Source organism: Sinocyclocheilus anshuiensis, unplaced genomic scaffold, assembly GCF_001515605.1.
Source record: "Sinocyclocheilus anshuiensis isolate Anshui unplaced genomic scaffold, SAMN03320099.WGS_v1.1 scaffold86, whole genome shotgun sequence".
In the NCBI taxonomy this organism is placed as follows: Eukaryota; Metazoa; Chordata; class Actinopteri; order Cypriniformes; family Cyprinidae; genus Sinocyclocheilus; species Sinocyclocheilus anshuiensis.
In genome coordinates this window covers 3597491-3610189 of record NW_015547662.1, presented here as the reverse complement: position 1 = coordinate 3610189, position 12699 = coordinate 3597491, and the positions used below count along the sequence as shown (strand labels likewise).

The window sequence follows — 12699 nt, the reverse complement described above, 5'->3', positions numbered from 1 at the left end:
CGCCGGCCAACGAGTTGGTGTTTTTTCAATGTATGCTTCAGACACGGGTCACGACGAGGCGTTCCCCCCATAGCGACCCCTAGAGGACGCAGTTCGAAGTTCCCATGAAAGGGAACACTTTTATTCCTAATAGCACTAATAGAATACTACAACAATATATGAACTGTATATTGTGTGCAGTATACACAATATATAAGTGCAGAAAATTGTATGCACGGGATACCTACTAAATTAGTCAAAATATGCAGTATACAACAGATGTGGAATGCTGTAACTTGAATGAACCAGAAGTGTATATGATGTGTGTGTGTGTGTGTGTGTCTATATATATATATATATATATATATATATATATATTCTTCATTTAGTTTTTTGTCAAGACTTAAGACATTTTTACAGGGGAAAAAAAGGATTTCCAAGCTGATAACTAGATACCACTTGCTTAATTAAGCCAGCAGTATTGGTCAATGACAATGTCTGGATATATTTAAAAATGAACACACCTCGTCTATGATGAGCATGTTTTTTTATTTAATTAAGTTAAAATGTATTTTGATAAGCAATTTTGGGGGGCATAAAGTGTAAAATGTAACAGTGACACAACTGTCCTAATATAATAATAATAAACTTAAGCAAAACTTTTAATTATTATTTCAAAATTATATATATATATTATTGTGAAACATTATTATAGTTTACAATTATTTTTCTATTTTAATATATTATTGCAATTTATTCCTGTGATCAAAGCTGAATTTTCACCATCATTACTCCAGTCTTCAGTGTCGCATGATCCTTCAGAAATCACTCTAATATGCTGATTTGCTGCTCAAGAAACATTTCTCATTATTATCAATGTTGAAAACAGTTGCTGCTTCATATTTTGTGTGAACTGACATAGTTTTTCAGGTTTCTTTAATGAATAGAAAATTAAAAAGAACAAGATTTATGTAAAATAAAAATCGTTTAGAACATTATAAATGCATTTTCTGTCACTTTTGATAAATGTAATGCATCTTACTGGCCCCAAAGCGGTAGTGTATATTTTAGGATGTCAAAAAAATATGGAAGATGGGGGAAAAAAAGAGATAGAAAAAATATGTGAAAAAATTTTAATTGCTTTTTACTTAATGGTTACATCAAATTTTCTTAAAAATGGCATAAATGTTTTTCAAAACCATATCAAGTACATTTCTAAGAACTTATGTGTGTTAAACTAGAATTTTAAAACATTTTCATTTTCTTTATTATGGACACTCATTTGTCTCACATTTGTCATTGACCCATATTATCATATCCATAATGCATATTAAATGAACAGTGTATACTGTACGGTATGCGGTAAGCAGTGCACATATTCCTTTCCAAACAAAGGCAGTGTTTGTGTGCAAGTCCTTATGGGTCTAACAGAAATGAACTGCATTAATAAAGTGTGTGTACCTCTCTTCTCTGCTGGATTTCCTGAAGGGCAGGGACACTGTCCTGGACACTTCACAGAAATCTGCTTCCCAGAGATGCAAGCTTGATATTCTACTTTACACTACAACACACACACACACACACACACACACACACATATAAAGCTGAGATTAGATAAGTACATTGTCGATCTGGGATTAATCTCTTGGTTGAATACCTCTGTGACACAGCATTATGAAAAGCAATTCAAACCGTATACACATACTGTATAGAAACACACACACACACACACACACACACACACACACACACACACACACACACACAGTGGCAATTCTCACAAACAGGCAGTGTGTGTGTTACCTTGGTGGAGTATGTGTGTCCATCTGTTCCACAAACAGGTGAAGGTTGCACAACTGGACATCTTTTGCATTTCAGCAGTGGTGAGTTCAAATTCATGTCTTTAAAACTGCAAAAGAGAAATGACTCTTTTAGCACTAACAATGAAGAAGCCAAACAATACTGATCTGCAGAAATGCAGCCTGTTTCTATCTGTCCTCTTCTTACTATCATCTGCTGCACTGGTTCTGCGCTGGTTTTACTTCAATAGCCAAATTGAAAATCCAATGGCAAACAAATACAGTACAATAAAGAATTGTTTCCCTAGAATCAATTGATATCTATTTTATTTTGAACCAACAACATGCAATATTATTAGCATGGCAGGCTAAATAGGAAAACTGTCGATTTTGATTTATAAGATGGTTTCACGTAAACCACACTTTGGTCATTCTGGTCAACACAAATCATATTTATTCTCACTTTAAGTGAATATCTTCATATTTTAGTTTCCCTTGTAAAGTTTCGTTCATTGTTTTTGAGGATGAGGGGATGTTAGGAACCCGTACGTGAATCTGCCTAATTTGTAGGAGTATGAATCTTTGGGCTGACAGCAAATCAATTTAATTTACAATTCACTTGTTTTCTGTTAGATTCCAAAGCGATATTTGCCAATCCTGAATTATTCAATTTGATTCATTACACAATTTGATTTAACAACTATTTATTCAGTACTTCATTAAAATGCTTTTATAAGATACTTTAATTTGTCTAAATTCTACCAAGTGATAAATGAATTTGCATGAAATAGTTTCACTGGTCACTAATTCAGTGGTTCTCAACCAGGTGGCCGGAGCCCACTAGAGAACCTTAGGTGGACCTAAAATTATTTAAATTTAAATTTTGATAATAAATAATTTTGAAAGTGTAATTTCTAGATCTGTGCTTTGAATATTGTTGTGGACCACAGAGAGCGAAAAAGTTGAAAGACATTGCTCCAACATCTCTTCTGACAAATTATATGCATCTTTTTCTTCTCCCTTTAAAAGGCTGATAAGCATTTTTTTAAATTGTTTTAAAGGGGTGCTATTATGATTTTTCACTTTTTCAACTTTAGTTAGTCTGTAATGTTGCTGTTTGAGTATAAAAAAGATCTGCGAAGTTACAAAGTTTAAAGTCCAATTCAAAAGGAGATATTTTATTTACCAGAAAAATCAAGACTTTGTAAAAGAGCATAATAGGACCCCTTTAAAGGTGCACTAAGCAATTTTTGCCAAACGATGTTGATATCTGAAAGCACTAGGGTTGTGACGGTGAGGAAATTTTCCCACCGGTTAATCGATGTGTGACAACACCGATAATATCAGTATCACCGTGGGGGCAGGCGCGTTTCCTCTTTTCCCCGCTTTCCTTCGCATTTTAAATAGCTTGCAAAAGCAGCGTGCGCATTTTACTTTTACGGTGGGCAAGTGACGTAACCGGTGTTGCGGCTTAACAACGGTATCACCGTCAGCACCGTCTAGCGCGGCAAGCCTAGAAAGCACCAAAACAAACACGCCCATACCCCAACAGGACCTCGCCCCTATTTTGATAACGCCGCCCCACATGTACATACTCAACCCTGGCAGCGACGATGGCGGTATCTGCTATGCCTGCCAGCCGTAGCATATTCAAACAAAACCCAACACAGAAAAATTGTGTGAAAAAACAAAATCAACGTAACGCACCTATCAAGAAGAAACAAAGCAACCTCTGCGTCCGATTCCAGGCTCCATATTTTTAAGGAGCGGTCCTTGAGTTCTCTCCACCACTGGAAAGCTGCTCCGATATTTACGCGGTACTACCTCTTGCCTGATCGTAACCCTTCTTTTTAATGTTTTGTTCCTCCGAAATGTTCCTTATTTTTTAAATTTTTTTATTATCTGCCATCACTATCTATAGTCGATCTGCTAATATCCGTCCTGTGCACTCACCGAGCGCTCTCTTCTCCCTATCATTACTAGATAATACTTACTGCTGATTGGCAGAGAGTTTGTTTTGGGACTCGGTCCGACACTGTGCTTGCTTAGTGCACCTTTAATATTTGCAATTAGTTTTTTCCCTCATGTCCACAACTCTACATAACAGACGTTATGCGACCACTTTTTGCATTGCACCCACCAGTTGAGAATCTAATGTTGTTTTTCCATACTTCTGTTATTTATGCTTCTCTATTTCTATACTTCTCTCTCTATGTTGATTTCTGTGATACTTCTCTTCAATATCCCTCTTTGTCTGTTTCTTTGGGCCATTAAAAAAAACAACAACAAAAAAAAACATTTGTATTATGCTATCACCCCAAATACATTAACTGATTAGTTTCATAACGACAATCACTGCTGACAACTGTAGCTTGCAAAATCCAGGTCATTCTGTGCCTTATTTTCACCTCGGTCACACACACACACACACACACACATACTCTCTCTCTCTCTCTCTCTCTCTCTCTCTCTCTCTCTCTCAGAAGAACTAATTCCCAAACTTTGGCAGGCAAGTTTGCCCAGTTAGTTCCAGTATAGGTTGACTGGGTAAGACCATAGAACAGCCCTTGTTTAATTTCAAAAACTTTTTGGCCATACTTAACATCAAACATGTGCAGGAAAATGTACCATGTAAAATCAATATTAAAAAAATATGGAAAAATGCTACAGCAAGTCCATAACTGGTGAAAATGTTAACTGGAGTAAATACTCCATAACAAATTCAATGACCTAAAATATTATTTACATATTTCTTCTGGAAAGCATCTAAATAAAACATATTTTGGTACCCACATATGTATTTGCTTAGTTTGTAGTGGACTTGGCTTGGAAAAAAATATGGAATTATTACAAACTAAAAACTGGACCAGCTGTTATTAACACCACAGATTTAATATTTTGGTAGCACAGCCACTGGACAGTTCTGATAACATTCAATGTTTTTGTTAACAGTTTACTCAAACAGTTTTTTTTTCCTCAGATTTCTCCAGTGGTATTCTCACTGCTTTCCACTCAGTGTTTTGTTTTCAACCATCCCTGGGTGTTTTGTGAAGTGTTCTAGATCACTGGCCCATGATGTCTGACCGATACATAGCTGTCTCCAAAATGTTTGTAATTCAAGAGGTCATGCACAAATTCAAGGTAGCAAGTGTGCCAATCTTTTAAGCCACACGTGTACACTGGTTTTACTACTGTTTCAGTAATGAGCAGTAACTGTGAGTCAGATAGATCGGAGGAAGTATACCTCATTCTGCGTTGACTAACACAGGTGGGTGTTTGGTAATCTTCAGCCACACACACTTTATGGCGGCCACATTTTATCTTGAGGCATGGATCTTTGGCAGGGTCCAGAGCTGAAACACATACAAAAACAGACGTGTATGAATACAAACAATGAAACAGATAAACATAGCAAATACTGAATACATGAATACTGTTAAATTCAACTTGCATGGTATTTACTTAATAAGAATGAATTGTGAACACAGATAGTGTTGTTTAGTAGCACACTGTCTGCATTGTTTTAGCACCACTTTTACTGTAAAGTAATTGTGTTTTGTGAATAAGAAAAAAAATCTATACTAAGCCAGATCTACATACAAAGAATAACACAGATTGTGCAAAAAACAAAATGTTGTCATCAGTTACTTACCCTCTTGTTATTCCAAACCCATAAGACTTTTGTTTGCCTTTGAAACACAAATGAAGATGTTTTTAATGAAATCTGAGATTTCTGTCCCTTTATTGTAAGTCCTTTACACCTAAACTTGATGCTTCAAAATGTTCATAAATATGTTGTAAAAGTAATCAATATGAATCGAGTGGTTTAATTAAAATCTTTTGAAGATATACAATATTTATATGACGAACGGATTTAATTTGCATTCACATATAAACACTGATCAACATACATACTGTACATAGAGCACATCAAATATGGTAAACAGAAGCTCAAACATGCTTGCTTGAGGCACAAGAACCAATGTTGAGGTTTGTTCTCACGTGTGAGGCAAAAACATTTCAGCTTTCATAAAAACAAATTTATTCTAGCGTGTAAAGCAAGTATGGTTGAGCTCTACAGCATGTATGTGTGCTGATCAATGTTAAACCCCTCAGTTCATATAGATTCTTTTTTACAGGGTCTTTATTTTGGGTGCAACAGATCACAAAACTCAAGGTTCGGATCGTTAAGGAGTCACAGATCGGATCATTTTTCAGATCAGCAAAAAAAGAAAAAAAAGAAAGAAAAATGAGACAAATGTAAAGAACACTAAATACTTCTTTGATACCATAGCAAAACCTAATAGACTTAACTAATAAAGTTCAAATAGACAACAGTCATTAATAAAATAAGAAATAATATACAAATTAGAAGCATGGATAAATACAACAGAACAAAGTTACAAATAAAACAGTCTATCAGTAGCATTCAGGTACAGAAAAGTAATAATTAAATGTAAAATAACATTGCATAGTGTTCACTGAATAAATTAAATATAGATTAATCTGTTAAAGCTGTGCTTTGCTGTTTGAGACAAATGACACAGATAGCAGCAGGTATTTATAGGCTGCTGTCTCTTTAAGACCTAATGCACGGTTCCACTATAATGATACACAAAATATTTTTTTCTTTTTACGTCATTTTAAGACATAACCGACTATGTTTATGAGAATACTTGCCGAGATGGGTATTTTGAGATCATTTTGAGTGTATGTGTTTGTTCAAGCACAAGGAGATGCAAAAGAGAACTCAATTCTGTGTTTGCAGTGTGTGCGCACAGAAAACAGTGCGCCAGTACCGAATTGAGAGCCCTTTTGCCTCTTTTTGTGCTTGAATGGTTTAAAATTGCTTGAATGTAAACTGGCAAAACTTAGAAACATGCCAGTCTGTTCTGGTTAAACTTTGCAACTAATCCGCAAATCACATGCGTGTCGAACCGTGGAGCCTGGTCCGTACAGATCACGGATCAACTACGATCCATTTCACCCCTAGTCTTTATGGACTTTTTGAAGCATCAAAGTTTTGGTTGCATGGATGTTCAATGGCAGGGCAGAAATCTCTCTGGTTTCATTAAAAATATCTTCATTTGTGTTTTGAAGATTAACAAATGTCTTATGGGTTTGGGTAATTAAAGACAGAATTTTCATTTTTGTTTGAACTAGCCCTTTAAATGATATTTTAGCACATTTAGTACATGGTTAAACTAGATTGTGGGTGGTAATAATGTGCAGGTTTTTGCATTAACAAACTGTTTAGTAAACTGACCCAATGAATAGCAAAGGTAAACTCCTTTACTACGAAACCACTTAACTCCAAAAATAATGTATCTCATGTGCAGGGTTCAACAAAAATACATGAAAGCCACGTATACAGCTGCAGACAAACATACGCTAAGTATGATCTGTCTGATTTGTGTGCGCGTAAATAAGAATTCTATTTCTGCTATAGCCTGAAATGGGGCAGTAGCTAATGCTCTGTGACGAAAAGTAAGCGAGAAGGAAGAATAGAGGAGAGAGAGAAAGAAAGAATAACAGTCCTAATGCCATTAAGTGCTTTTATAGTCCTAAGAGGCTCACGCACATGCACATGCACAGAGGAAGAAAGACAATATCTCACAAACATACTCATCCTTTACCTTCCCCTTGTCAAAGAACAAACACAAACACAGCCACACTTCGAATGCTCTCTGACCTCAGATGGTAAGAGCCTTAGTCAAATCCTGCACAGGCTTTAGGGCTTATCCAATCCCAATCTCCTCAGCACCCCAGAGTCCATTGACCGTGTGTGTGACAAAATTTGTGATTGATTTGTGCATCATCATGTTGAGTGTGATCAGAATCTGTTTTAAACTGCTCTACTTGCTCTTTTTGACTCACTCAATGCTCTATCAATAGTGATTTGCATGAATATCAAACTCGTGATGAATATTCAACAGGGTTCTAATGACTTTCGAATATGCATAATCTCGTAAGATTTACTGCACACTTAGAGTTTGATGTGATGGAGAGTCTTAAAAAGCAGTTTTCTAATTTTCTCAGACGGATGTAGCGTGATGATACGGGTATTAGGCCACAGCATGTGACTGTGAATTAGCACAACAGCTGAGTTCTCATATATGCCTGATTAACATCCACTCAACACTGATAACCGACAAGACGCTATGGCTCAAAGGAGCAGAGATTCACATCTTTCCATTTCCAATGAGCTCAAAAAAATAAAAAAAAAATAAATAGCCTGTAACATAAAAACATTTTAAGCATTAAGGCAAATCTTCTGCTATTTCTGTTACTCATAAAATTTCAAGTTACTTTTCCCATACTGCCTTTAAGCATAACCTTCATACATGAAGTATACAGTCCCACAAGACTGCTGAATCCCTTAACCTGATTGGTTGACAGACGTTTCAACATGTTGAATAACTTTCTATAACTGCATGTCTGTGATTTTATTGGTGAGGTCACAGTTATCTTTGCTTTGCAAAATTTTGGAGGCGAATTCCATTCATTTTAAAAGGAATTTGTACTTTGGGTGTTTTGCGCAAGGGCGAAAGTTCCCCATGCAGATTTCGCTCATGTTCAAGTTGGTCAAGCAAATTCACCACGCTGACCAATAGAAAACGGCTGGGTGTTAAAGTGACTTCGATGTGAGCAGTGCTTCACACATTGCTGGAAAGCATTTATTAACAGCATTATGAACAGTATTTATTTGAAATTGAAATCTTTTGTAACTTTATAAATGTCTGTGTCCTTCCTTACTGAATAAAAGTAAAAAAAAAAAAAACTTAGTGGCCCCAAACTTTTGAACAATAGTGAATATGCACTTCAAAAATAAATAATTAAAATAAATGAATTAAATAAATTAACTGGAGAAGCAATACTGCATAAGATGCTATGACTAATTTTCAAAGAAAAGTATCTTTAATACAGATGAAATTTGTCTTGCTGAAATGGCAGATTCACTTTTTCAAAACAACAAAGTTAAAAACCAGTGGAGATAAAAACCTGTCAGTGCAGTAAGACATGCATTGTATCGCCTCTTTAAGAAGAATCGCTTTATGTATCCCCAAATTGTAAGTCGCTTTGGATAAAAGCGTCTGCAAAATGACTAAATGTAAATGTAAATGTGTAAATGTATGAAAACAAAATGCATTATGCTGTGTTGCTTCTCAAGTCTAGTAAATGTATCCTGTATTAAGGATTTAATGTGCTTTTACTTCAAAAGGAGTCAAAAAAGAAATTTTTCACAGTATGGCTGAAAGCTGTGATCATATGCATGTCATCACAAATGTCTCTCTCTATACGCACACACACACACACACACACACAGGTTTGTTTTTATGGTTTATGGGGACTCTCCATAGGCGTAATGGTTTTTATACTGTACAAACCATATTTTCTATTGCCCTACACCAACCCTACCTCTAAACCTACCCCTCACAGGAAACTTTGTGCTATTTCAGATTTAAAAAAAAACAAATTCTGAATTATTTATAAGCCTTTTGAATTACGGGGACACTGAAAATGTCCTCATAAATCACCTTCTCGTTGTAATACCTATGTCATACCCATGTTATTATACAAATTTGTGTCCTCATAAACCACATAAACATGCACACACACACACACACACACACACACACACACACACAGGGAGAACCTTGTTACTCCAATAACTGCTTATAAACAGCCAATGGTTTGGGTGAGGCTTTAGAATTAGCAGTGGCATCCTGGGCTGCGTAATCAGTGATGTTAGAAGTTGTGCAAGGAAGAGCATTTTAAGATCAACTTGGAATTAAATGTCTTGAGATAATTAAATGCACATATGCCGTACATAAATGTACGGAATAACTGACTCAGTCACATTATTGAAAATAATTACTAATGAACACTCCACTAATTCTTAATTGGTAAAACAAAACAAATAGTCCCGCCTAAAACTCGCGCCATTGGTTAAGCAGTTGTTTCTGAGTCTGGCTGGTCAGGAGAAAGAATTTGACTAAAAAACGAAAAAAAAAATGACACACTTCAGCTTGAAAGATTTCTTTGATTTTTCAACTCTGAACACATGCGAAACACAATGAGGTTCCAACCTATGGCTGACAGTCCTACCTTGATCAAATGGTTTTCCTGGACTCCATGTTCCTGGTTCCTAAAAAAAAAAAAAACATAAGGTAATAAACAGAAAACTTAATCAACAGTCTGCATTTCATTTTTTCTGAGCTTCTGTTTGTTACAGTACATAAACCATTGTTGCTGCTTGAATAATACATTTTTACACTTCCTTGCTCATAGTTACTCATGTGAAACACAAGAAGTTACACTCAATGCACACTGCATTATTATATTATCATGCAACTACAGCAGCATTAAGGACACATAACGCAAACTTGGAAGAATTTCCCTTCAAACAAACAGGCAGATTAGCAATACTCTGTTCCAATGGAAAAACAAAAGCGCAATCATACAAACCTCCACCTCCTGATTGTAGAGGAAGCATTGTGGAAAAAAACAAATAAACATTAGACAGAACATTAAACACACATCACTTCAACAATAAAACACAAAATGGACCACAACAAAATATGCCATAAACAAAGAAATAATAATGAAATACATATGTATGGCTTGGCATTGTGCCTATTTATACTGGACTGTTTGTTGCCTATCGAATTCAGTCATTTCTCTGCACTCTTCTTCATGCTTAATTAATTAAGATGGGTAATATGTCAGTTTCCATCAAAGGTCCATTGAAGACTGATAGCACCATATGGTGACACACACACACACACACCGATATAGATATGATATGGCAGCAGTTGGGTCCTCTTGGAGTTACACATTTTGATGGCTGCCATTTCTCTCACTCCTTCGTCTGAGTGTGTGTTTGCGTGAATGGCATGCATGCAAATGCATGCAAATGCATCTTGGAATAAACAACAGCACATGAAATCCATTACAGCGTCTCCGTTGGTCATTCATAATATCCTTTCCCTTCTTTTCCACTCACAAAGAACTTTATCTTTCTCAGCCTCGCTGTGTGTAAACACTGTCATTCTTCTTTTTCTTCTTGTTTGTGCCTCTATTTCAGCAGCTAAACACAGTTGCCACCCAATCTACACCTAGATCGCTCTTGATATTGTGCATTTGTTTTTCTGTCTTACTTTCTGTCTTTATGTTAAGATTATTGTCTTCATCTAAGACCTACGCAGAAAATGTAAGGGAGCACAAGATAGAAACAGAATAGCCTCCATTATGTTGCAATCATGCTTTTTATAGAAGCCATGTGATAGCATGACTGAATGAATGGACGCTGTCCCCTTGTCTTGCTTGTTGCTGATGCTTTAAGCACGTACCTTCACATACGTTCACCAGAAGGGAATGTGACACTTTGTCTGGTCAGGAAAAAAGTGAAAGTAACTCTTTAAGACTCACAATAATCAGAAAAAAAAAAGTTCAATTTGTAAATTATTCATTTTTTTTTTAATATAATATTGTCAAACCTTGTAGTTTAACTTAATAATTAAGATGGTTCTAAATAAAGTTTTTTGGGGGGTTATTTCAAAAAAAAAATTCTGTTCATTAAAAAGCCCCCAAAATATATGTAGTAATATATTATTACAATATTAGGTAAAATTTTTGATACTCTGTTGGAATCCTGCTCATTCCTTGTAATTTTCTTGTCTATCTAGAAAATGCATTTAACTAAATGAGGCAATTAAATGAATTTAAGTCAACAATACTAGAACATATCAAATTCAAACAAATTATATTTAAAATGGTCTAAATAAGTGCAAACAAATTGTCCTCAAGTAATCCGTTTACTTTATTTATTGTTTGTGTTTAAATAAAGGAACATTATGCTCTAACTAACATACTAAAGCACATGTAAACTACTTGACTATCATTTTAACTGTATGTGTTTTCCAATATTACATTTTAAGTTAATGTTTAAATGTACTAAACTACAACTTCACTGTTACATGACATACAAGTCAACAGAAATGACTTTGTAAAATTTTACATTTAATTTACCATAAACTCTTGTCAGTACATTTTACAATACACTTTAACCATATTTCAAAGACAATAGAAGTAATTATGAAATGACATGTAAAGATAAAAAGATATTTTAAATCCTACTTAAAAGGGTCAAAAACACATTTTGTATTTTTTTATTTAATTGCATTTAACATGCAGTGAAGTGTCCAAAACCAGGACATTCAGTTCACACGTAAGTAAATTTTTTAAAGTATATTATTTTAGTAAAAAGATTGTTTGAAAGTATGCTACAATGTAATTCTTCACACAAGGGAATCTTTTTCTTTAAAATAAATACAATACTATCTCCGTTGGATCCTGACACGTTAAAGTAGCACATTTTTAATAAACAAACAGCAGTTGGTACTGGAAGACATTTGAAAGTAACTCTCCCATCTCAACTTATTGAATTCCCATGTCTTCACCTGTAGCTCAGCATCTGTTTGTCTGATCCTCCCTGTGCCAAAATAAATTGCTTCTCAGGGATTTATAAAGTGACATTATATTGTTTTGTATCTGAATATATAGTAAATAATTATAGTGTGCAATACCGATCATTTGTTTCATTTAAATATACTCTATCACCACAGTTCCCTTGCTTCAAACACACATACACAAACAGATTAGCATAGTCTGAGCACTATAAATCATGATTATTTCCACTGTAATCACTTTAAGGGCATTTCTCAGCATACAGAGGGATTTCCTTGGGTATTATTAGAAGGCTTTCAAGCATATGTTGAATGAATAACCAATAAAGAAAGTGCAGCATTAAAGGGTTAGTTCACCCAAAAATGAAAATTAGGCTGCGTTTTACTCACCCCCGAGGCATCCTAGGTGTATGTGACTTTCTTCTTTCAGACGAATCCAGTCAGAGTTATAT

At 35.1% G+C, this 12699-nt stretch overlaps 1 protein-coding gene across 3 annotated transcripts in view; it reads right to left on the bottom strand.

Moving 5' to 3' along the window:
* The window catches only part of LOC107702382 (testican-3-like), a 34641-nt gene that overhangs the window by 15570 nt on the left and 6372 nt on the right, over positions 1 to 12699 (bottom strand). For 2 of the 3 annotated variants that reach the window (XM_016504683.1, XM_016504685.1), the window contains 5 exons: positions 10248 to 10256; positions 9888 to 9927; positions 5023 to 5131; positions 1783 to 1888; positions 1441 to 1540 (listed from right to left, as the gene is read on the bottom strand). In XM_016504683.1, the coding sequence (XP_016360169.1) occupies positions 1441 to 1540; positions 1783 to 1888; positions 5023 to 5131; positions 9888 to 9927; positions 10248 to 10256 (364 nt within the window). The remainder of the gene's footprint in view (positions 1 to 1440; positions 1541 to 1782; positions 1889 to 5022; positions 5132 to 9887; positions 9928 to 10247; positions 10257 to 12699) is intronic. The other variant, XM_016504684.1, reaches the window with a different exon arrangement.